The 27,104-nt window shown below is 41.4% G+C and overlaps 1 protein-coding gene across 1 annotated transcript in view; it reads right to left on the bottom strand.

Moving 5' to 3' along the window:
• The window catches only part of lrch1 (leucine-rich repeats and calponin homology (CH) domain containing 1), a 209,827-nt gene that overhangs the window by 65,515 nt on the left and 117,208 nt on the right, over positions 1-27,104 (bottom strand). The window contains exons 4-8 of the mRNA XM_037686710.1: positions 21,124-21,260; positions 14,574-14,701; positions 8,851-8,938; positions 4,331-4,436; positions 1,684-1,796 (exon numbers count right to left, since the gene is read on the bottom strand). Coding sequence (XP_037542638.1) covers positions 1,684-1,796; positions 4,331-4,436; positions 8,851-8,938; positions 14,574-14,701; positions 21,124-21,260 — 572 coding nt within the window. The remainder of the gene's footprint in view (positions 1-1,683; positions 1,797-4,330; positions 4,437-8,850; positions 8,939-14,573; positions 14,702-21,123; positions 21,261-27,104) is intronic.

The raw sequence follows: 27,104 nt of genomic DNA, 5'->3' as shown, positions 1-27,104 counted from the left end.
CGGGCTCAACTCCTGGTACTGACAACATCAAAATGTGGGTGGGATAGGTGAAACACAGACACCTGCATCCACCCTCATTTTTCCCACCCTGGACCCTTGAGCAAGGCCCTTAACCCCCACATCTGCTCCCCTGGGCACCCTAAATGGCAGCTCTCTGTTCCACACAGAAGGGTGTGGTCGTTCGGTGGTCTGTGGTTGTGACAGGAATGGCATCCAGTGTGTAAAAACAATCGCCAGGTCTTCGTGTGAGATAATTCTCTGTACGACCCCTGAAGAAGAAAGCAGCCGAAAGACAAAAACAAAAGGCACTTCAAAGAAGTGGTTATACTCACTCATTCTTGTGCACATGTGGTGCACACCTTTTAAGCTGGATTCATACCCTGCAAAAAGTGAAGAAGTCTGCTCTTGCTGATGTAGTTGAGTGATGAAAATTAAATAATTTAGTTTTTCTGGGAGCACTGAGGGCCCGTTTTCAACGCAAGGGTCAGGAAAAACGTTTTCTCTTAGTGGCATACCTAAACTTTGTGTGACTGGTCAGACCTTTGCTGTGGGCAAGTTTAAACAGTAAGGCAAATTGCAATGGTGTCATTCTGCTGAGGAGCAGCTGGCCCAGGCCGTTAGAAAATACAGCAATTTCTACAACTGTTCCAGCAAAACTTACAACGATCATCAAATGGGTAAGGAGACAGCGCAGTTATTGTGCACAGAGACACAGGTGGCTCTCCAGGGCTGTGCTGGGTTAGGGTTAGTGCACGCTGGCTGTGTAGCGTAGGGACTGGTTCTGAACGTTAGCTCGTTACAGTGCACTGTCTGTCAGAAACTGATGGTGCCAAACAGTGTTTACTGTCCCACTTTGTAGAATAAGATAAGATAGAACTTTACTGATCCCCCAGGAAAACAACGTCTGGTAGCAGTAGGGGAAGCAAAAATCTGTCCAGGGATGGAAGAGTGCTGACCCAGGAGAAACGAAAATTGTTCCGGCACCGTGCAAAAGGGCAAAGAGCTTCCAAGGAGTTCTTCACTGCAGGTTTTCATGAAGTCTACAATGTCCACACAGAAACTACGTCAGCGAGTGCAGAATTCTTTACTTGTTGTAAACTTTGAATCCAGTTTAATCTATACTCTGTCCATGTTTCTTCTCTAACACACCTGAACACAAATATGAGCTTCAGTCACACTCTTATTTGAAAAGCTACTGACTGACACTGATTTGTAGCTCCTGAGCCACAGTTTCCTTGATCTGAATTGTTAGTGTCACATTAACTGCAGCAAGAAGTGACAGTTGAGGTTGCAGTCAAACAAACTTTGACTTATGTAAACATGGGTGGGGGTTAGAGGTAGGGGAGCCAACTTGGGACCAGAAAGTTGCAGTTCAACTCCCAGCCAATCCCACATGTGGTGTTGTCTCTGAGCAAGACACCTAATCCCCAATCGCTCCCCGGGTGCTTACATAGCTGCCCACTGCTCCACCTGGGTGTATCTCATGTGCAATGGGTTAAATGCAGAGAACTAATTTCGCCATTGTATGGGAACATACAATGATGACAATCTCAGACTTCCCTTCCCTAAAAAAGATAAGCAGTTAAACTAATGGCAGTCCAGTGAACACAACAGTTTTATAGAGGTTTCATCCGAGAGTGACAGCTGTCATGAAATGAACCGTTTGGAGAAAGACGCTCTCGCCTTGATGTAGTTGATGAAGCGAGTGCTGAGAGCTGAGTCTCTGTAGTTGTACTCCTTTAGGGCTTCCGTAGGGCTCTCCTCAATCAGACGCACCAAGTCGCAGTTTGTGTCGACTGAAATGAAGAAAACAAGATGTGTCAAATGTTGACCAATGTGTTGAATCATTTTATTGAGAGCAGCATTTTCATTTTCAGGAAGAAATTTACACTAAATATAAAAATCTTAACACCTCATGATCTAAATTAAAAGTTAATATGAACTGTATTTAAATGCAGTTCCAATGATGAGCCATAAATATACAAAATGCTGTTTACTGTCTTTAAAAACATCTCTGAAGGGCTCTTATTAGTGTCCATCACCCTTCTGGAAGTGTCAAAGTGCCCAAAGCTCTTTGTTTGTCTTCAGACAACTGATAATTCCTCAGATACAAAAAAAACCCACTTCTCCTTCACTGAGAGATTCAAGGATTTAAGGTTCTTTATAGATATCAGGCTTCATTCCTTTGATTCCCTCTGTAAACTTGCCCTCAGCTATAGGAAACATGGCACGCTTTACTCTAATAGGATCTTACTAATTCAGTTCAGTTAGCGCAATAACTTCAACAATTCTTTTTCCTGACAACTTTAAACAACTTTGACTGAACAATCAATCAACAAAATGACAGCTGAAGAGTTGATTCTCTCAAAATTTTGAACATTCATCCTAACCTTATTAGTAAACTGATCAAAGTTACTGTTAATAGTATGAACTAAATAATACACTCATTGTCAATAAAAGAATCAAGCACAAAGAAGGATCAATTTGATATGGACATTATGTTGTCCATATGCAGACCAGTGAAGGCTTTAGTTTGTAAGGTGCTGGTCCGTCTAGAACAGGCACCAAGGGTAGTGTTGGTGTTATCAGGCAGTTGCTGGAGCATCTGATAGGCAAAACAGTCACTCAAGGTCAACAGAACAAAAGATGCCTTGCAAGCCACATTAGAAAGCATTGTTAGCGTTTAATGCCATTTGACCGGACCCACATGTTAGTTTACACCAGGCTAGATGTTTGTATTGTGCAGTGGTGAAATCAATGGGTGCCCAAGACACAACAAACCAAGAAAGGATTGTTGTTTTGTACATAAACATTACACAACCCCAGGGCATCTGTGCTACCATCCGGGTATAGGTATTCCATTTTTAACCATGCTATGTTTCATCGTAATCCTGGCGACTGGCATCACCTTTCAGCTGTTCCCTCTTCAGGGTCTCCACAGCCAGTCATCCTCCTCCATCTCACTCTGTCCTCTGCATCTTCTGTCCTCACTCCAACTACCTCCATGTCCTCTCTAAATGCATGCATATATCTCCTCTTTGTCTTTTTCCTAGCAGCTGCATTTCTAACATCCTTGTGCCAATATACCCACTGTCTCTCCTCTGGACATGTCCAAACCATCTCAGTCTGGTCTCTCTAACTTTATCTCCCAGTTGTTCAACCTCTGCTGTACCTCTGATGATCTCATTCCTAATCTTATCCAAGTTCATTATCCTAAACACTGGTGGCCATTAACCTCAGCACAAAAATGACTGAGTTTTAAGTGGTGTGGTTAATGGGAAGTATGAACTGATAGTGGTGCTGTATCAATTTCAGTGAATAATCTGCGTTTCACATTACCACAGACCATAATGGGCAAGTATAGTGACACACAGTTAAGAGGTCCAATCCTGCTAATAGTGTAGAGAGAAACATTTCCATTCCGTCTAGCATTATGGAATCATGATGGCTCATGATTGATCATGATGGATCATGGAATCATGGAGTCTGACTTCAGATCTGGTAGTGGATCAGGTACCCTCACAGCACAGCACACCATCAGTGACAACCTTTGTCTGCATATATAACCTTTCAGAGACAGCATCCTACTCCAGTTTATCAACAAGACCACAACTGTCCATTCATATATGACTTTGGACCACCTGCACAATGTTGACGTCCGCCTGTGGACGGACAGCAGGTTCTCCAATATTCATCTAATCAAATGTGTAGGATGAGTTTAAACATCAACTCAGACTCGTGATGATCTTATGGATCTTGGGGGCCAGTTACATCAGCTGTGGTTTAATACTGGATGTAATCATTGCATTGCAGTCATGTGGCCTTTCAGCAAAATTACTTTTATTTAATAAAAAACACTAGTTTTTTGTTTTTTTTACTCCAACTCCAACACATTTAATTAGTGAGTGTAAACACAGATTTATAAGAGTATAGGCATTTTATCCAGCATTTTATCTGATGTAAGGTAAGCATTACTCTCATATTTACCATGAGATACAAAAACTAATCCATGCTAAGGAGTCAGTAACAGCCAGGACTCCATGCCTGTGCAGCAGACAATGTTCCAAACACACAATACAAGACAAAGGAACACATGAAAACACTACATTTGTAAGTAAATCTTAACACAGATGTTGGTGAAGTCCAGCATGTATTATTAACAAACTGTCAAAAAATGACAAGTATCCAGAGAGCCCTCTTTTACTCATGTCGAACTCAACAAATGTGACCCTGAATCCTCATTAACTGATTAAAGTCTATTTAAACTGTGTTTCCAGGGAGCTGCTGGCTGAATAACCCAGTTCCACTGCTCCAGAACATCAGTGTGTACCTGTCAGGGAGCTGATATGTTCACTGGAGTCCTCTTTGCTGATTCCCTCCTCCTCCGTGATGTTGCTCATCGGAGCGTTGAGACTCAAGCTGTCTTCATCTGACGGCTGCGATCACATTGAACACATTTAAAGAGAGAATTTAATCACTACTTATTATGGGAAATTAAATTACAAGACTATAACATGGTGGGAGTGGTGGCGCAGATGTTAGAGAAGGTGGGCCTTTGATCAGAAGGTTGCCAGTTTAACTCCCTGGACTGACAAAATCAAAATGTGGGTGGAAAAGGTGAAGCACCCACATCTGCCTCGACCCTCAATTGTCTCACTCTGGGCCCTTGAGCAAGGCTCTTAACTCCCACCATCTGCTCCCCCGGGTACCCTAGATACCGGTCCGTGGGTCAATTGGTACCGGGCTGCACAGAAGGAAAAGAAAAGTTTATTTTGAAAAATCACCAGATTCTCTCCTCCACATCTGTCAATGACTCACTCTTGACGCAGGTCAACATACACAAGTTTCAGTATCTGTTAGGCGCATGAGTAGATCAGTTCTACAGTGCCCATGTGGGTGGAGTAATTCAGTTGCGTGGTTTGTAGCAGACAGGTGTATGCGTGCGGCCGTATCTGCGCATTTGAAGGATTACACTGCATATTTGTCAACCCGCCTGACAAAGAGTGACAGTAAAACTATAACTAAATAAAACTATAATTATAAACAAAGCTTCCCAACATCACATCAAAGCTGTTGCTTCGTATTTCTGCTTCTGCTCTTAAAAAAATCTCCGCCCCTAAAAGTTCAAAGTCATGGACAATTTTATTCAAAAACACAAAAATATAATTAAAGTCTTACTCTGTGCAAAAGTTCCTGCACTTTTGTGGACAACCTGATGCGTAATTCACTGTAGGAGTTATCTGAACTGCATAAAACAGACGATGATCTCGGCTCATAACGATATCTGTCTGCAGTCAGAGTATTTGATGTTGGAGCGACCGGGACGCTTTTCTGACTGAGCAGGAGGATTGAGAGCAACTCTTTTCTAAGCCCGTGACAAAGCTCTAAATATTAGTCAGCTTTTTCCAAGTGTGGCTAAAAATTTAGAGAAGCACTTGTATAAATCCCTGGTCCAGAATCCATGGCTAAAACTAAAATATGACTTTAACATGTTCAGCAGAAATATTGATTACAATTGAACTGTGGCAGTTTTTCACCAACGTTTTATAAAAGGCCAATTAATACTAAATATACAGACCCTTTCCAAAAAATTAGAATATCATGGAAAAGTTGTTTAACTTCCAGAATTCCATTCAAAAAGTTCATCTTTAATAGGGATGCACGATCCACATTTTTTTACTTCCGATCCGATCCCGATACCTAAATCTAAATATCGTCCGATACCGATCCAGTTCCGATATCATGATCATCATTGATTTTATATGAGGCTGTAATAATCTCCTCTCAAGTACAATTTGTACAAATATATGCATGTGTGTCCAAAAAGGCAACTCGAGGTAAGTTTTATTAATGTTGGATAAATTTTCAAGTTAGAATTAAATTCTGCTAACACAAAACATGTTTCTTTTTATTCCTAGCTTTAAAGTGGAAATTAAAGTGATTAATTTAAGTGATTGTTTAAAGTTATTTTATATTTTTTAAATAAGGGGCAGATATAAGATTTTTCTTCTTTCTGCACTCGTTTCATTCAATGTTTTCTTTTTGATAAATTTGTTTTGTTTCTTTTAAATGAATGAATAAATTAAATAAATAAAATAAAATGTTAAATGGCTTCAAACATCTGCTAAGTTCATGACATGAACCAACAGGCATGTTCCTGTTTTTAGTATTTTACATCACTTTATAATGTAGCTGTTTTTGTTTATATATATATATATATATATATATATATATATATATATATATAATTTTCTTGTAATTTTCAAATCACGTTTTTATGATTGTCTACAGTTGTAATGATAAATATCTCCTGGAGGGTAAACTATATCTTGGCTGCAAGTATCAAGCTGAGAAATCTTTAGTTTTCTACAACTGATAGTGGTTGGTCATTAATTATGAAGTTTAACAACTTCTCTGTAAATATTTGAGCTCCGGGGCTTCATTGATGTCTTCTTCTTGTTCAATCCAATGCAGGCAGCCTGATTTCAGTCAGCTGTGCTCAGTCTGTCCCACCTCAGAGACGGGCAGACTGAGCGGGGCAGATTGGATGCGGCTGGCCAGGGTCTAATTGCCTGTTTTGGGTTGAGCAAAGAGCAGCGCCCCGCTGAAGCCACGGAGCTCGAAAGTCCAACGTAAAACTAACTTTACCGCTGTTTAATGTGGCGCTATGGCTCTGCAGACATTGCACGTTGCTGTCTTGTTTTGTGGTGTTTCTAGTGTAAAATACTTCCACACAGCGGACATGTTTAGATGAAAAGTTTGTTAGCTGTTAGCCACAGTGCTGCTAACTCAGTCCTCACGTTGTAGCTGGCTGCAAACTATGAACTGGATTTCCTGAATGTGAGGGGGGTCTTATTACTCTGGGTTCATGAAACACGCTGCCGTTCAGGAAATCCATTCCATAGTTTGAAGCCAACATGCATCATGGATCGGAAATATCGGCAGGTTGGATCAGAAAATGGATCGGTCACATTGTCACTGGTATCCGATCCAGAAGTTTTTCCAATATCTGTGCCGATACCGATATTGATATCGGATCGGTGCATCTCTAATCTTTAATAGATGATAGATTCAGGGCCCACAATTTAAACAATTTCAAGTATTTGTTTGTTTATTTTTATATAATTTGGTCTTCCAGCTCATGAAACCTACAAAAAACAGGATTTAAAAAAAAAATTTAGAATACTGTGAAGACATCAGCCCACACTACTCAGTCTTAGCAGAAAAAAAGAAAGAAATTAGGATCACAACAAAACAAAAAAAATATGGTACTTTCAAAACAATATGTCAATCTTCAATATTTGGTTGTGAATCCCTTTGTCTTAATCACTGCTTCGATGTGACGTGGCATTGAGGCAATCAGCTTGTGGTATTGACTGGGAGTTATGGAAGCCCAGATTTCCTTGATGCTTGCTGTCAGCTCTTCTTTGTTTTTGGGTCTGATGCCCCTCATTTTCCTCTTGAGAATACTCCACAGATTCTCAATGGGGTTTATCTGGTGAGTTGACTGGCCAGTCAAGCACTGTGGCATCAAACCAGGTTTTGTGCTTCTGGCGACATGGGCAGGGGCCAGGTCCTGCTGGAAGATGAACTCTGCATCTCCATACAGATCCTCAGCAGAAGGAATCATGAAGTCCTCTAAAACATTCTGGTAGACTGTTGTGTTGACCTTGGATTTAAAAAAACAGAGTTTACCAACACCTGGACCAGACATTGCACCCCAAATCATGAGTGACTGTGGATAGTTCACACTGGACCTCAAGCAGTATGGGCTCTGTTCCTCACCCTTCTTCCTCCAAACCCTTGGACCTTCATTTCCAAATGAAAGGCACACTTTACTTTCATCAGAAAAGAGGACCTTAGACCACTGGCCAACGGTCCAGCCCTTCTTCTCCTTGGCCCAGTTGAGATGCTTCCTACATTGGCTCATGGTCAGAAGTGGCTTGACCCGAGGAACCTGACAGTTGTAGCCCATCTCCTGGATGTGTCTGAATGTGGTGGTTTTTGAAGCTGTGACTCCGCCTCATTCCACTCTTTCTGGATCTCTGCCAGATTCTGGAATCTTCTCTGTTTGATAATCGCTGAAGCCCACGGTCATCTCTTTTGCTGGTGCATCTTCTCCTGCCACATTTTGCCTTTACATTAGACTTTCCATTGATATGCTTGGACACAGCGCTCTGTGAACAACCAGCCTCCTTAGCTATGAACTTTTGTAGTTTACCTATGAGGACATCAATGATGGTCTTCTGGCCAGTTGTTATGTCTGCATTCTTCCCCATATTGAACTGAACTGAGACAATTGAACCAAAATGAAGCAATTTAATGTCACCTGGGGAAACCTGTGCAGGTACTTTGAGTTTAGTAGATGATTAGTGTCACACTCAGTTTAAAACATTCATGCCCTGCAACATTTGGGATGATTTCTTCACAGTATTCGAATTTTTTTAAATCCTGTTTTGTGGTTTCATGAGCTGGAAGACCAAATTATGTAAAAATAAACAAATAAATACTTGAAATTGTTTAAATTGTGGGCCCTGAATCTATCATCTATTAGAGATTAAATTTTTGAATGGAATTATAGAAGTTAAACAACTTTTCCATGATATTCTAATTTTTTGGAAAGGGTCTGTATATATTATGTTTTTCTCTGCACAAAATAACATTCATTAAAATATTTAAAGAAATCTTGCAATCTAGAATTGTCACACATTGCAATCCAAGCTAATCTGACAAAGAAACCAAACTTCAAAGTGAATTAGAACAGCATTAATCAGGGTTTAACAGTCACTGGTGGAGAAGCTGACAGAAATAAATGACACATAAAAGTCAAACAGAACAGACGTGCAGTACCTCAGTGGTGGAAAGCCTCTTCTCTCCGCTGTCACTGCCGACTCCTGAGTCGCTGTCCTGCTTCCTCTGCTGCACCATGTCCTCCACACTGCAGACACATTACACAGGTCACACACCTGACACACACACCGGACTGGAGGAGCGTGTGTGTTTAAAGTGACACGGTGTATCAGAGAGGAAAATAATCCAATGCCGCCTCCTCTCTCTCTCGTTTAGGACTCCACAGCGCTGTGGAAATCCTCACTACATGATCACTGGCTGCTCACAAATATTTCATTACTGAAAGCTTGAGCTTCTGAACAAACCAACAAAGATGAGAAGTTTTCAAAAGACACAATATTTAAATTGAGGCCTTTAAAGAGAAAACAAAATTAAATAAATGATCATTTTAATATTATATTGTATATATTAGGGATGCACCAATATTAATACCAGTACAGGTTTCATGCCATGTGTATGTACTCATACTCATAAAAGTGACACATAATTGCATTACCAATAAATAAATACACAAAGAATTGAACAAGTAAGAAGCACAAACTAAAAACTGAGCCTAAAACAAATTGTTGCCCTGCCAAATGATATTTGAAGTCATGGATCAAACTTTCTTGAACTTTGAGAGATAAGAGGGGCCAAGATGGGGTAGAGGCAGGGCAGCTAACTCAGGACCTGAAAGTCCCAGGCTCGGTCCCCAGCCATTCCCACATGCCGTGGCATCTCTGAGCAAGACACCCAATCCCTACTTGTTCCCTGGGTGCTTATATAGCTGCCCACTGCTCCACTCGGTGTATCCCAGATGTAATGCAGACTAATTTCATCATTGTATGGGAACACAATGATGACAACACACATCACTTATTATTATTATAAACCTTTGATGGCTGCTATTTACAGAATGTTAGTTATTATATGCAACCATGAACCTGCGGCCGCCGTCGTGAGCCCAGGTTGCATCAGGATGAGCATCAAGCATAAAACAATGACCACATCTTTCATGCGAGTTCACTCGCTGTGGCAACCCCTGCAGCCTAAACAAACTTACTTAATGTAGACCTAGACACAGGCTTGGTGTATTTAATAATACACCATAGACACCAGTATACATAATATAATTCATAAATTTAACAGTCTACACTGGATTAGTAGCTACTGTTGAGACAGACAGATATTGAAAATAAATATCTTATTAAGGTTGTATATAATTTAATTTTATGAAGACATTTGACCAAAACACCAGTAAGCTCTACAAGCTACTGTGAACTCTTTATTTTTATTTTTATTCAGTTCCAGTTGTTATGGTCAAACTTTAGTTCCATCATGTGTACAAAGTCAACACTTATTTAAATTCATCCTGCTTGTACCATTCTATTCTACCATGTTGTTATTTACCATCTCTCTTTAGGACATTGTAAATGTTATAATTACTTTTTCACTTTAGGATACTGGGTACTTTATTTTTGTACCCTTGTGCACGCTTTTAGTATTTCTTGTTTGTTTGTTCTTTGATTTTTCTTTTTAGCGAGTCAAATCGGTTCTTCTCGTTCTGAGCATTTCATTGTACTGTTAACCTTGTGTTAACCTTGCATATGACAAATAAGCACAAAATGAGCTTGTAATGTCTTCTGCAGTGTGTGTGTTTGAGCTGTTGGTTGTTTTACTGCAGCATCTTTGTCATTGGTGTTGAAGACCAGAGTGGCTGCAGCACCATGGACAGAGGCAGCCTCTTGGCTCAAGTTCACAGATTTCTCATTAACAGAACACATTTTCACACGTTACACATTACAAGTGCAGGACTGAGCAGAGTGGCACGCAGCTACATAAAACCATACAGATATGCTGAGACTGCACAACTTGAGTAGTGAGAGCTGAGATACGAGAGTCGCAAAGCCAGGGCAGAGACCACCTTAACAGAAGCACACGTGTTTGACTGTGGAACACCCAAAATGTTCAAAATAAAGTAAAAAAATAAAACATTATTAAGTAAAAAAATAAAATAAAATAATTATTTTATTTCTTAATTGTGTTTTCCATGATAGCTTATTTATTTCATAATGACTTTTTTCAGCAGAATGACTTCAGCTGTCAATCAGCGTCACTGGGATATGTCAATCAGAGCTAGCTGACCTCCTGCACAGGAGAGATCATCTTTGGGCCACAGCAAGAAAATCTGACTCAGACACTGATTGGTTGAGTTTTCGACAGATGAGGAATAAATGCACAACTGCTGTCAAAGCAGCAAAACACAACTATTTCTTATCTCAGACCTCCAAAAATCTAAATGACCTCAACAGATTCTGGAAAACTATCAAATCTCTCTCAGGCACCCCCCAATCATCTGACCTCCCATCACAACTTCTCGTTAACTCTGTTCCTGTGTCAAATAAGCACGAGATCCTGAACTGTTTCAACAAACATTTTGTTGCTTCTGGTTCTTTATTTGATACAGTTACTAATGGAAGATCAGCCACTTCACTTAATAACCAAACTTCTACAAATCAAATCCCTCCTACAAGTCAATCCTCAGTTAATCACAGCTTCTCTTTTTCTCCATTCTCAGTCAGTCAGGTCAATAAACTGTTAAAAGATCTTGACCCTAAAAAATCTGCAGGTCCAGATGAACTTCCACCTTATTTCTTAAGGCTGGCTGCTCATATCATCACAGTCCCTGTGAACCACATCTTCAATCTCTCCATAAGACAAAACTCCATCCAGACACTTGAAAACAGCCTTTGTTCTTCCTTTGCTGAAGGGAGGTGACCCCACCTCACTGAACAACTATCGACCAATCTCTAAACTCTGCATTTTAGCCAAGGTTCTAGAAAAACTGATAAACTCTCAAATCAAAGATTACCTGGACTCATTTAACATCTTACCTCCACATCAATCTGGTTTCAGGAAACAACACAGCACAACAACTGCTTCACTGAAGGTTCTTACTGACGTTGTTGAAGCACTGGATGCTAAGGATTATTGTGCTGCACTTTTCTTAGACCTGTCTAAAGCTTTTGACACTGTGGATCATAACATCTTGTGTCATAAACTCTCAGAAATTGGTTTCTCAGAACACACCATTGGTTGGTTCTCTAACTATCTTTCAGACCGGAGGCAATGTGTTCAACATAATGGTACTTCCTCCAGTTATTTAACAGTCAACAATGGTGTACCACAAGGCTCAGTCTTAGGACCCACCTTCTTTACAATCTACATACATAATGTAGGTAAAAACATCCCTAATGCATCCATACATTTCTATGCTGACGACACAGTTGTTTATTGTCGAGCTAAAACTGTTGCTAAGGCGACAAAACCAAAGGGATGCTTTTTTTCAAATAGGAAGTTGGTCCCAGCAGTTCTTCCTCCGATTTTATCCTCAAATAGTGTCCCGATTGAGTTTGTTGATTCCTATAAATATTTGGATATCTTGGTCGACTCACATCTTTCTTTTAAGCTCCATGTGGAAAACTTGGTAAAGAAACTGAAAGTTAAACTGGGTTTCTTTTTCAGAAACAAATCCTGTCTAACCCTGAATGCTAGAAAACACCTTGTATCTGTGACTTTCCTTCCCTCACTTGATTATGGTGACATTATTTACATGAACGCTCCTACAAGAACCCTGCAGATGTTGGATGCTGTCTATCATGGTGCACTAAGATTCATAACTGGCTGTGATTATCGTACCCACCACTGCACCCAGTATTCATTCACTGGTTAACTGGACATCATTAACTTCACGCAGACTCTCCCACTGGTACATTTTCATCTTTAAATCACTTCTTGGTCTGTTGCCTTCATACATCTCCTCCTACATGTCTCTGCGTGAGTGCAGCTACAGCGTGCGCTCTCAGGACATTATTACCTGCAGTGTTCCCTCAATGAGGACTGAACTAGGCAAGAGGGCCTTCTCCTACTCTGCTCCTGTTTCCTGGAATATCTTACAAAAAGATCTGAAGCTCTCGACCTTGACCTCTCTAAGTGGCTTTAAGAATCTGTTGGACTCCTGGCAGGGTCCAATGCAGACATGTTCCTGTTTTTAGTTTTCTACATTTGCCTTAGAATCTAGCTGTATTTTGTTACCTTTTTCTTTTAGCCATCCTATTTGTTAAAAAAAAAAGCACACAAAAAAACTGGAGTATGACTTTTTATAACTGTTTATTGTTTTCGCTGTTGTCCATTGTTGTCATCTTTCTTTGTTGAAATCAGGTCTCTCTTGTAAGTGAGTCCTCGAGGCTCAATGGGATTTACCTGTCTAAATAAAGGTTGAATGAAAAAGTTCAGAACTGGTCTGCCTGGTGGAAGGACAGCTTCTTCTCGCAGGAAAAATAAAAATCAGTTGATTGTTGTTTTGAAGTAAACACAAGCAAACATTAATAAGAACGTTGATTTACCTGCTGTAAATCGGCTAATGGTTATCACGGAGTAGAAAGTCCGAAATCATCGTCAACTCAGTTCTGGTCCATTCAGCGACCGGTGTGGAGCTGTTAGATGAAGCGGTCCCACTTGGCGTCAAATCTGTCGACTCATCCAAAATCCAGCTTTAACTTGTTGTTAAGTTGTTGTTAGCTGAGTTTTTAAGCCCAGAGGAAAGTCCTTACAGGGAGAGGGCCGACAGCACGTATTCACATTAGGTGAATGTACAAAATTCACAGCGCCAACTAATGACCTGGTATGGTAACTACAGCGGATTCAGGGGGGCTGGGGTGGATTCCTCCAGATGCATGTAAACACAAAATCCGTTCGTGTCCAGATGGATCATTTCCTCTAATTAACACATGAAAAAAAACTATGTTTCCTCCCACCGTATCCGTGTAAATAGGGCTACATCAGTGTAAAATGATAGGACACTCACTGGTTTGTTAGATTAAAAACAATATAAATGAAAACTATCAGGTTAGACACATAAATATTTACATGATTCAAATCTTCAAGCTTGCAGTACATAAACCTAGAACCAGCTGCAGCGCCATGTTACAGTGAAAATAATCATGGTTTTATTGTTTACCACCATGAGTGCATGTTATTTTAGGGTACTTTAAGGAATCTGATGGGTTTTCAATACTCAATTATTACATGTGAAATAGAGCACACAATATTTGTCTTTCTTGTTGTTATGTCAGGGAACAAAATAATTTATTAGGAAATGTATAAATATCTGATTGAAAAATATATATACATGAAGTACTTTTTTGTAAATCAGCAAATCCTCTGGACGAATTTAAATTAAAAAAACACCTTGTTCAAATGTTTTGTCTTTAATCCTCAGACTGACAACGTCTTTTGAATTAAAGACAAAAAGTTTCAACAAGTTTTTTATTTTTTTAATTCATCCAGAGGACTTGACTTACTTTTTTTTAGACTTTTCTACCAGGATTATTGAGCATGCATCAGGATAAATCAGCAAAACTTTACAGATTTAACTATGTTCTGCTGTTTGTTAGCTTGAGAAGAACATTGTCAAATAACTTTTAATTGATGGTAATTAAAACAATACTTTGTTGATCTAGATGCACCAGGAAATTATGCTGCCAGGTCGAAACACCCATCGCCCAATGGTTGGAGAATAATACCTTCGTATTAACCCTACATAATGAAACATTTTGACACTAATAATGGTTAAGAACACAAATGTTGGGAAAGGAACTGCAGCACTGCACTGCAGCATAAGACAGATTGCAAGACACTTTGTAAGTTTGTGATGCAACACCAACGTTACCATGGTGACTGACCTGCCATTTGAGGGACGTAGGCCGAGACGTTCGATAACCGGCAAGTAAAGAGAGTCTGGCATCTTCTCACTGCGACATGCCTCAATGCTTAAATACTTAAATATATGAACTTTTCCCCTTAGGCAGATCTGAAATGACAGGGAAAAAAAAATAGACTAAAGTCAAAGTTCATCTTAGATTAATTTTCAATCTCAACCATTTTCCTCGGACTGTGGACTCATTGAACTTATTTTTCTTTGCTAATGTGTCACAAATCATTAAACTGTGACCAAAACCCACTGCAGATAACATCACAAAACATGCTGCCAGTACAGAATTTACAGTAACTTGGGTCATACAGGTCCTTCTCAAAAAATTAGCATATTGTGATAAAGGTCATTATTTTCCATAATGTAATGATAAAAATGAAACTTTCATATATTTCAGATTCATTGCACACCAACTGAAATATTTCAGGTCTTTATTTGTTTTAATACTGATGATTATGGCATACAGCTCATGAAAACCCAAAATGCCTGTCCCAAAAAATTAGCACATCATGAAAAGGTTCTCTAAACAAGCTATTAACCTAACCATCTGAATCAATGACGTAACTCTAAACACCTGCAAAAGATTCCTGAGGCTTTTAAAAACTCCCAGCCTTGTTCATTACTCAAAACCGCAATCATGAGTAAGACTGCCGACCTGACTGCTGTCCAGAAGGCCATCATTGACACCCTCAAGCAAGAGGGTAAGACACAGAAAGAAACTGCTGAACGAATAGGCTGTTCCCAGAGTGCTGTATCAAGGCACCTCATTGGGAAGTCTGTGGGAAGGGAAAAGTGTGGCAGAAAACGCTGCACAACGAGAAGAGGTGACCGGACCCTGAGGAGGATTGTGGAGAAGGGCCGATTCCAGACCTTGGGGGACCTGCGGAAGCAGTGGACTGAGTCTGGAGTAGAAACATCCAGAGCCACCGTGCACAGGCGTGTGCAGGAAATGGGCTACAGGTGCCGCATTCCCCAGGTCAAGCCACTCTTCTGCGTCAGAAGCATCTTGCCTGGGACTGCTGCTGAGTGGTCCAAAGTTATGTTCTCTGATTACAGTAAATGTTGCATTTCCTTTGGAAATCAAGGTCCCAGAGTCTGGAGGAAGAGAGGAGACACAGAATTCACATTGCTTGAGGTCCAGTGTCAAGTTTCCACAGTCACTGGGGTGCCATGTCAGCTGCTGGTGTTGGTCCACTGTGTTTTATCAAGGGCAGGGTCAATGCAGCTAGCTATCAGGAGATTTTGGAGCACTTCATGCTTCCATCTGCTGAAAAGCTTTATGGAGATGAAGATTTCATTTTTCAGCACGACCTGGCACCTGCTCACAGTGCCAAAACCACTGGTAAATGGTTTACTGACCATGGTATTACTGTGCTCAATTGTCCTGCCAACTCTCCTGGCCTGAACCCCATAGAGAACCTGTGGGATATTGTGAAGAGAAAGTTGAGAGACGCAAGACCCAACACTCTGGATGAGCTTAAGGCCGCTATCGAAGCATCCTGGGCCTCCATAACACCTCAGCAGTGCCACAGGCTGATTGCCTCCATGCCACGCCGCATTGAAGCAGTCATTCATGCAAAAGGATTCCCGACCAAGTATTGAGTGCATAACTGAACATGATTATTTGAAGGTTGGTGTTTTTTGTATTAAAAACACTTGTCTTTCATTGGTGGGATGAAATATGCTAATTTTTTGGGACAGGCATTTTGGGTTTTCATGAGCTGTACGCCATAATCATCAGTATTAAAACAATTAAAGACCTGAAATATTTCAGTTGGTGTGCAATGAATCTGAAATATATGAAAGTTTCATTTTTATCATTACATTATGGAAAATAATGACCTTTATCACAGTATGCTAATTTTTTGAGAAGGACCTGTATATATATTTTTAAGAAAACTTTATTTAGCAAAAACAAGTACAAACAAATATGGCAATTCACAATAGTGTAACTCTAAAAAGGGCACAGCAGAGGCAGACTTCGATGTGAAAAAATAAAGAAGAAGGAAATAAAGAAAAAATTAAATAAATAAAATAAACTACAACAAGGGGGAATATGTTTTAGGATTAGGATTAACATGCATCAGTGGGTAATTCCATTAACATTTCATACAGGTCTTCATGTGTTTCAATATATTTCAGAGATTTCAAATATAATTGTGACGCAAAGAGAATGCTCTCAGGCAATCAGATGTGCAAGGCCTTTTGCTCACGGTTTCAAATACACATCCATAACTCCACCCACTCTGTCATCACGTGATCAGAAGTCTAGCACGAATGACCAATGAGGTACTCTCAAGGACCATACCCCAAGAAACACGTGAATGAAATTCTTTAAATCGTTCCTGTGTTGTTACCGGATTTTGCGCTTTATGCACAGACCTGTTCATTTGTTCAGTGATAATGGAAAATGCAAAGATAATTTCTTATGATGCAGCCATCATGTTAAAAGCGATTGATCAGCTGTCGAGGAGGAAACAGAGCCCGTAAGCTTTGCATCAACATGTTGATGGTTGGGTACTGGAGACGTAAAAGCAGTCAAGTCTAGTACATGTTTTAATAAAAAATTTAAAATTCTTTCTGTGTGACATCTTTTTGTGTACAGTACATATGCATTTGAATACCGGGATCTCATTTGAAAGTCACATCCGAACTAGGGATGGGGTCGATCCGATCCAGTATCGGTATCGGGCTCCGATACCAGCATCATATATGCATTGGATTTTTCTGCTCCAACCTGCAGAGATTTTTGATCCATGAAGCATGTCTGTCTCCAAGTAAAACGTCTCCACGTGTGATTCCCTGTCAGCTGTTCTGCACGTTGGCTTCTAGCTATAGAATGGATCTCCTGAATGGAGGCAAGTCTCATGAACCCAGACTAATAAGACCTGCCTCCATCCATACATCCATTATCTTCTGCTTATTCCGAAGTCGGGTCGCGAGGGCAGTAGATTGAGCTGACAGGCCAAGACATCTCTTTCCACAGCCACCTCTTCCAGCTTTTCTGGGAGGATTCCAAGGCGTTTCCAGGCCAACTGAGAGACAAAGCCTCTCCATCGTGTCCTGGGTCTTTCCCGGGGTCTCCTCCCAGTTGGAGATGCCTGAAGCACCTCTCTAGGGAAATGCCCAGGGGGCATCCTTACCAGATGCCAGAACCACCTCAACTGGCTCCTCTCAACATGGAGAAGTAGCGGTTCTACTCCGAATCTTTCGTGAATACCTTAACATCTCACCCTATCTCTAAGGGAGAGTCCAGCTACCCTGTGGAGAAAAATCATTTCAACCACCTGTATCCGCAATCTCATTCTTTCGGTCACTACCCAGAGCTCATGACCATAGGTGAGGGTAGGAACATAGACCGACCTATATCTTTATCTCCTATAAACAGAGAGATTTGCCTTACAGCACAGCTCTCTCTGCACTACAACGGACCGGTACAGAATCCGCAATACTGCAGATGCTGCACTAATCCGTCTGTCAATCTCACGCTCCATTCTTCCCTCACTCGTGGACAAAACCCCAAGATACTTGAACTCCTCCACTTGAGGCAGAACCTCACCCTTGACCTGAAGAGAGCAATCCATCCTTTTCCGGTTGAGGACCATGGCCTCAGATTTGGAGGAGCTGATTCTCATCCAAGTCGCTTCACACTCGGCTGCGAACCGCTCTAGTGAGAGCTGAAGATCACGGCACGATGACGCCAACAGGACCACATCATCTGCAAAGAGCAGAGATGGAATCCTGAGGCCACCAAACCGGAAACCCTCCGCCAGCTGGCTGCACCGAGAAATTCTGTCCATGGAAGTTATGAACCGAATCGGTGACAACAGGCAGCCATGGCAGAGTCCAACTCCCACCCTGAAGGTGTCCGACTTACTGCCGGCAATGCAAACCAAACTCTCGCACCGCTTGTATAGGGACTGAACAGCCCGTAACAACGGGCCTCCAATCCCATACTCAAGGAGCACCCCCCACAATGTATCCTGAGGAACAGGGTTGAATGCCTTATCCAAGTCCACAAAACACATATAGACTGGATGGGCAAACTCCCATGACCCCTCAAGGATCCTAGTGAGGGTAAAGAGCTGATCCAGTGTTCCATGGCCAGGACGGAACCCACACTGTTCTTCCTGGATCTGAGGTTCGTCCAATGATCGGAATTGCTTCTCCAGTACCCCTGAATAGACCTTACCAAAGAGCCTAGGGAGAGTGATGCCCCTATAATTGGAGCACACCCTCCGGTCCCCCTTTTTGACGAGGGGAACCACCACCCCAATCTGCCAATCCAGTGGCACTGCCCCCGATGTCCATGCGAAGTTGCAAAGGCGTGTCAGCCAAGACAGCCCCACAACATCCAGAGCCTTAAGGAAATCAGGGTGAATCTCATCCACTCCTGGAGCCCTGCCGCTTCTGAGCTTTTAAACTACCTCGGTGACCTCAGCCACGGTTATGGATGGATCAACCCCAAAGTCCCTCGACTCAGCTTCTTCCATGGAAGACGTGCTGGTGGGATTGAGAAGGTCCGAGAAGTATTCCTTCCACCTCCTGACGAATAACTGGTTGAGGACAACAGAACTCCACCTTCACCTTCACTTCACTTTCAGGTCTTTCTTATAAATGAGTCATTGAAGCTCAATGGGATTTACCTGTCTAAATAAAGGTTGAATGCATGAACTGAACACAGTGTTAGTAAAGTGTTGCTTTCCCCTTCTCAGCCGCCTGATGGTTTGCTAGAATCTCCTCGGAGCCGACCGAGAGTCTCTATCCAAGGTCTCACCGAACTCCTCCCACATCTGAGCTTTTGCCTCAGCAACAGCTAAGGCTGCACACCACTTGACCCTCTGGTACTCCTCAGCTGCCTTCAGAGTCCCAATGGCCAACAAGGCCCGATAGGACTCCTTCAGCTTGACAGCCTCCACCACAGAGTTTGTGGATGACCACCACAAGAAGCACCAACAACCTTGCGGCCACAGCTTAAGGCAGCTACCTCAACAAGCAAGGCGTGGAACATGGCCCTCTCAGACTCAATGTCCCCCAACTCAGCTGGGATGCAGTTAAAGCTCTCCCGGAGGTGTGAGTTGAAGATCTCTCTGACGGGTTCTTCTTCCAGGTGTAGCCAGCAAACCCTCACTACACGTTTAGGTCTACCGGGTCTGTCCGGCATCTTCCCCCGCCATCTGATCCAAATCACTACCAGGTGGTGATCAGTTGACAGCTCAGCTCCTCTCTTTACCCGAGTGTCCAAAACAAATGGCCACAAATCAGATGACACAACTATGAAGTCAATCATTGATCTACAACCTAGGGCATCCTGGTGCCAAGTGCATTTATGGACACCCTTATTTTGGAACATGGTGTTCATGATGGACAAACCTTCGCTTGGGTTCAGATCAGAGAGGCCGTTCCTCCCAATCACGCCCCTCTAGGTCACACTGTCATTACTCACATGGGCATCGAAGTCCCCCAGCAGAATAAAGGAGTCCGCAGCTGGCGCACCTTCCAGCACCCCTTCCAGCACCCCTTCCAGCACCCCCTGCCAAGGACTCCAAGAAGGCCGGATACTCTGAACTGTAGTTCGGCGCGTAGGCACAAACAACAGTCAGAGCCCGTCCCCCCCACCCGAAGGCAAAGCGAAGCCACCCTCTCATCTACCGGGGAAAACATCAACACACAGGCACCAAGTCGGGGGGCTACAAGTAGACCCACACCAGATCGCCGCCTCTCACCATGGACAACTCCAGAGTGGAATAAGGTCCAACCCCTCTCAAGGAGATCAGTTCCAGAGCCATGCTGTGCGTTGAGGTGAGCCCAAATATATCTAGTCGGTACCTCTCAACCTCGCGCACAAGCTCAGGCTCCTTCCCTGCCAGAGAGGTTACATTCCATGTCCAAAGAGATAGTTTTGGTAAGCCAGGGTCAGAGCGCCAAGGTCCCCACCTTCGGCCACTGCCCATAGCATCATGCACCCGACTTTTATGGCCCTTCCTACAGGTGGTGGGTTCGAAGGGAGGCAAACCCATGCTGCTCCATTGGGCTGAGCCCGACCAGGCCCCATGGGCAGAGACCTGGTCAACAAGCCTGACAAGGAATGGTGGATGCCCGTGGCTAAATAACCGGAGCGCCTTATTTATGTACAAAATTATGATTCATCTTATATTTAATAAGTGTGGCTTAGAGACAGGTGCGTCTTAAAACCCGAGATTAATGATACTGTATATCCCCAAAATGCGCCCCCCCCGGGCGCTTTCAATAGCTGCCCACTGCACCACCTGGTGGTGGATGGGTTAAATGCAGTGACTAATTTTGCCATTGTATGGAAACATACTGTGACATTATTATTATTATTATTATTGTTATTATTATTGTTATATGCAATGCTGTGGAAAACCTCTTGTATGGGCGAATGCTTTTTAAAGTTTTATGTTTCCAAATGTCTGACATCACTAACATACAATTATGAACATTTGGAAAAGTGAAATCAAGGCTTGTGAAATAATGATTGAATAAATATTTGCAGGTACCTGTGCAGGTGGACTCTGCAATGGATTGTTCTCTAACTGCAGGGATTGGAGCTGCTTCATTTTCCTGTAGCACACCGGGATGGTGGACACCTTGTTACAGGACAAATCGAACTTCACCAGAGGAAGGTCAGCCAGGTCTGCAGAAAGACACAAAATAAGAAAATGTTTACAAAATTGGACTAAATAACTTTGGTTTTCTGTGTTTAAGTAAATAATCAAAAATAGCACTGTGGCAACAGAAGACAGATTTAGAAACGTTAAGTTACTTTACTGGGAATATTTGAGCAATAATTCTGTAACTATTTTATTATTTACTGCACAATCACTGGCCCTTTGACACCTTACTAGTAATGAGTGGGACCCACTTTGGAATTCATAATTACTCTAATTCTTTGTGGCACTGATTCAATTAGAAAAAAAAAAAAACCATTCAATTCAATTCAGTTTATTTATAGAGCGCCGAATCACAACAAAGTTGTCTCAGGGGACTTAACAGGAACATTCACATACATAGAGAAGCCAATTAGTAAAGTTCTCTATCTAAGGAATCCAGGAGACAAGTTGAATCTTGGCTTCGTTGCAGTCTCCTATCCTGAGCAAGCACAAAGACAATATCCATCCATCAATCCATCCATTATCTTTTACCCGCTTCTTCCATTATGGATCACGGGGGTCGCCAGTGCCCATGTCCGGCAATCACTGTGCGAGGGGCGGGGTACACCCTGGATGGGTCGCAAGTCCATCACAAGGCCACATAGAGCCAAACAACCATTCATTCTCCCACTCTCACCTAGGGACAATTCAGAGTTACCAATCAGCCTAACATGCATGTTTTTGGTCTGTGGGAGGAAACCGGAGTACCCGGAGAAAACCCACGCATGCACGGAAAGAACATGCAAACTCCACCCAGAAAGGCCCCCGGACTGGGATTTGAACCGGGGACCTGCTTGCTGAGAGGCAGCAGCTCTAACAGTTGTGCCACCGTGCTGCCCACAATGACAACAGTGGAAAGGAAAGCCTCCCTTATAAAAGGAAGAAACCTCCAGCAGAACCAGGCTCAGGACAAGCGGTCATCTGCTTTGACCGGCTGGTTTGAGAGGACAGATAGGAGAGACAAATGAACACAGAATGGTAGGTCTAGGTGTACCTGAAAGGCCAAAAAACAAACAAAAAAAAACACATGTTAAGGCTAGAAAAAATAATTACAAATACAAAACAGGTTGAGCAGAGTAAGTAAAGACAGTAGCAGAGTGAAAAAGTGTGGTCAGTTTGTCCTCCAGCAGTCTAAGCCTATAGCAGCATAACTAAGGGACAGCTCAGGAAACCCAAGCTGACCCTAACTATAGGATTTAGCAAAAAAAAAAGTCTTAAGCCTAGTCTTAAAACTGGATAATGTGTCAGCCTCACGGACAGAGATTGGAAGTTGGTTTCACCAACTGATAACTGAAAGCTCTGCCTCCCATTCTGTTTTTGTAAATTCTAGGAACCACAAGTAAACCTGCAGCCTGAGAGCAAAGTGCTCTGTAGGAATGTGCGATATGGCATAAAATTCATATCACGATATGTATTGTGAAGGGTGGCAATAACGATATATATTGCGATATGTTTTTGGTATAAAACTTGCTAAAAAAAAGCATAGGGTGTCCTTTTGCCATCATATATTTTGAATTAAGAAAATTCCACTACTAGGTCCAGAGAGTTTTTAAATAATAAACAAATCAAGTATTAGGCTTCTTTCTTGTAGTGCAAAACAGTGCAAAAGATATCAAATGTAGTTTTAGCCTTATGTTTTAAACAAAAAAATATGTTGTTAACTCTTAACAGTTTCCAGTCTTCTCACTTTATAAATGAACAGCAACAGAGCAGCATTTTACACTGAAACACTTCACCCTCCAGCCCTCTAGTTGGCGCCTCCTTCAGCTTTAATGGAGAGCTGACACAAAGTGAGTCTGTGGCTTTGACCAGAGGGTCTCGCAGTAAAATCACACAAGCTTGGTGATGGAGGACTTTCAAGGCTTTGGCTGGGCTCTATGTCTGCTTTAAGGTCAAGATTTAAGATTGTGTCTCACCTCTTTTAACAAAACACACCAACCTTATTACTGTGTAGATACTAATAAACCTCAGAGCTTTTCAGGTTGTTCATCACTTCACCATCTGAGGAACTGAGTCAGTGAAGTACCTAAATATGCTAGTAGATGTAGCTAAATATGCTAGTAGATGTAATCTGCAGCCACTTCTTCAGCTCGTCCTCCATCCCTGGTCCTCAGCAGGCAGCAGTATGATTATTACTGTCCTGTTGGAGCTCTGACAGGTGGTGTTCCTACATTTTTAAATTAAATCCATAATGCTCAGAGAAACTACATTAGCTCATACTCATAGCTCATAGATTTGTTTTATCTACCTGGATAATTGAGCCTATAAACCTTTTTTTAATTATTTGTTCATACTGTTTGCATATAAGCAAACACTGGTTCTGGTCCGCACCGGAGGTCACGCCCATAATTCACGCAAGGCATCATGGGGGCTAGGATTAAGGTGGATAAGTTGGAGAAATGCAGCTGTTATTTTCAGAGCTTTGTAAATGTTAACAGCAGAACAGCTTGTTGCTTCTGCTAACTTCTTTGTGGGGGCAGCTGTGGCTAAGTGGTTAGAGCAGTCGTCCAATAGGAGAGTTAGGGTTCGATTCCACCAGCATTCACGTGTTGAAGTGTTCCCTTATTGCCTCTGATGTGTGTCCCATTGGTGTATGAATGTGATCTAAAGCTCAGATTAGTCTCTACTGATTCAGATCATCTTTGTAGAGCTCTAGTAGAGAGCTGCATGAATGTGTGTGTGGAGGTAAATGACGATACTAAGTTATTGGGAAAAATCAATGTAGACATGTTCTTGTTTTTAGATTTGTACGCCTTAGAACCTAGCTGTTTGTTACGTTTAAAAAAAAACTTTATTTTCAATTGTTATTCTCAACTTGTACGCATCCTTTTATGATCATCAATTGTTGTCTTTTTTGTTCTACTGTTGTCATCACTCTTTGTTAAAATCAGTCTCTCTTGTAAATGAGTCCCCGAGGCTCAGTGGGATTAACTTGTACAAATGACGCTTCAATAAAAAAAAATTTTTTTTTTAAAAACACTGCTGATTTTGCAACTTTTCCCACCTACAAAGAATGGAAAGGTCTGTAATTTTATCATAGGTACACTTCAACTGTGAGAGACAGAATCTAAGAAAAAAAATCCAGAAAACCACATTGAACAGAACAGTCTGTACGAGTACATTAATATATATCAAATTATTATATTTGAATCTGGCTGGCAGAAACTTGCCACCTCACTGACAGAAAATCTCTGTGGCTAGACGAACCAAGCTCATGAAGACCAACCTGAAAAGACTCAATGCTGTCATTGGTGCAAAAGGCGGCAACATAAAGTACTGTCTTTGGTGAGATTAATACTTTTGCACACTCAGGTTTTCTCTCACTCTAAGTTATTTGTTTAGGCGCTCCTTTAGAATAAAGGCAAACAAACAACAGCTAGATGTGTTGCAAAGTTTATGTAACATTGTTAGACTGATGTGTGACAGCTAATACTGAAGAGCCACAGATTCCATCATCTCTGACAGGGACATCATTACAGACTTGTCCTGTTAGCTTTTATGTATGAAAACCACATGCAGGCAGTATTAATGTACAGACTACGGCTGCAACAACGAATCGATAAAATCGATAAAAATCGATGATTAAAAGCGTTGGCAATGAATTTCATTATCGATTCGTTGTGTCGCGCGATTATGCGTCTTTCACAACGCTGCAGAGCCGTTTTGTTTACGAGCAGTTCATTGTCAATGCTGACTGACTGAATAAAGTTTGAAAAAAAAAACTTTGCAGTGCGAGTTGAACAGAGCGAGGGGCGAGGTGGAGCAGAGGCTATGTTTTCATAGGAAATTAAGGGTGCATTCACACCAGCCCTGTTTAGTCCGCTTTAATCGAACTCTAGCTCGTTTTCCTAGAAAGTCCGGTTCGTTTGGGGAGGTGTGAACGCACCATCGAACTCTGTCACGGAACAAAAAGGTAATCTGTGGCCCAGGTTAAAACCTAGGTCTCGGTCCGGTAGAAGAGAACTCCAGCGCGGTTCGAGTGCAGTGTGAATGTAAACAGACCGAGCCCCGCTCCGCAGGACAAACAAACACGCATTTCTCTGACCTCATATGGAGCCGTCAGCTGCCTTGTGTGAAAAACAATATTCTCCATGGTCTTCTGTCTCATCTTCTGCTCATGCTGAGTCCATTTTTGAAAGATGACAAAACATAACTCCTAAAACTGCTAAAACTTGATGCCACTTCGTTTTTATTTTTATTTACAAGAAGAAGAAGAAGAAGAAGAAGTGTCTTCAGAGGTTTTTGTGTCGTTTCTTTCAGTAGTTCTTGGTGCAGCGCCCCCACAGGCGAGCGGGGGAACAGGTTGGTTCAACAGGTTGACTCGACTGCACAGTGCAGTGTGAATGCAAACGCACCAGCTCAAATGTAACAAAAGCTCATGAATATTGGTCCAGAACCGAACCGAGTCTACCGGACTATCTGGTGTGAAAACAACCTAAGTAAATTTTACAAATGACCAACGCAGCGAAAACTGTTCGACCCAAGTCCTCCAAAGTGGGGGAGCTCTTCACAAAGATAAAAAATGAGAAGCATGCTGCTTTGAAAATCACCGACACAACACGGGAGAACCACGGAGATAAACGTAAACATGTCGGAGTCACGAGCTGCAGCTGATACAACATGTCTCACTCCCAACTCGTGTTGCAGGTGAGTCTCTACAATTTAACACATTGTTCTGTTTCCAAGAGAGAAAACGTAACGTCAGTCTGTCTGGTAGATGAAGCTGCTGTTTGTTTGTTTATCTGATTAATGACAGTGACAGAGAACGTGTGTGTTATTTTTTATTTAATTTAATTGGTACATGCAGTGTTTAAATGTGATTTATAAATAAATCTAACACAAAGATAATAATTTAATGATTAAGCTTCAACTTTTAATTTGTTGGCAAAGTCTGAAGATACTGCAGGTATGGCAGGATGAATTGCATTTAAACAGGAATTAAAGTAATTTATTACATCTACTCAAATGTGTGTAATTAAGTATTTTATGTGTGTGTGTGTGTGTGTCTGTGTGTGTGTGTGTTTAATTGCTCTTTTAGCTACTTTTGCCTGAACCTAACACTGTTAGTGAAACAAGGCATTTCTTGAGTTGCTGTAAATTATGATATAATAATATACAATATAATATAATATAATATAATATAATACATATTTACTTTCTCATTCCAGAAAACAACAACAACAAACAACAACACTTCATGATGGACAGACATCATGGACACCACAGCAGCAGCTGTCTTCACTGAAACATCCTGAACATGATCGTCACTGACATGAGGCCTCTGTTGATGGTTGAAGACGAAGGCTTCACTACAATAATCCACACTTTTAATCCAGGTTACAATAATCCATACTTTTAATCCAGGTTACAATAATCCACACTTTTAATCCAGGTTACAATAATCCACACTTTTAATCCAGGTTACAATAATCCACACTTTTAATCCAGGGTACAATATTCCACACTTTTAATCCAGGTTACACTCTTCCCTCAATGGCACATTTTACAAAGTAGCTACATATTGTGCAGGTACAAAGACACATTTGTATATATTTTTGTGTACATTTATTTTTTTAAGCTATTTGACTAACTTTTATTTTTTATTATTCAATATATTACTAACAGAATAGTCAAATAGCAACCTGTTTTTTGTGTGAATTGCTATGTCAGTCAAATGTTCAATTTTGGAATAAAGGGGTGGAAATTAAAATATTGTTGGGTTTTTTTGCAGATTCATTGATTAATCGAAAAAATAATCGGCCGATGAATCGATTATTGAAATAATCGTTAGTTGCAGCCCTAGTACAGACCCTTTCCAAAATAATAGA

This window comes from Nematolebias whitei, chromosome 13 (genome assembly GCF_014905685.2).
Source record: "Nematolebias whitei isolate Nwh7 chromosome 13, NemWhi1, whole genome shotgun sequence".
NCBI classification, from domain to species: domain Eukaryota; kingdom Metazoa; phylum Chordata; class Actinopteri; order Cyprinodontiformes; family Rivulidae; genus Nematolebias; species Nematolebias whitei.
Note: the sequence above shows the minus strand (reverse complement) of the source record. Positions and strands in the feature narration are given on the sequence as shown.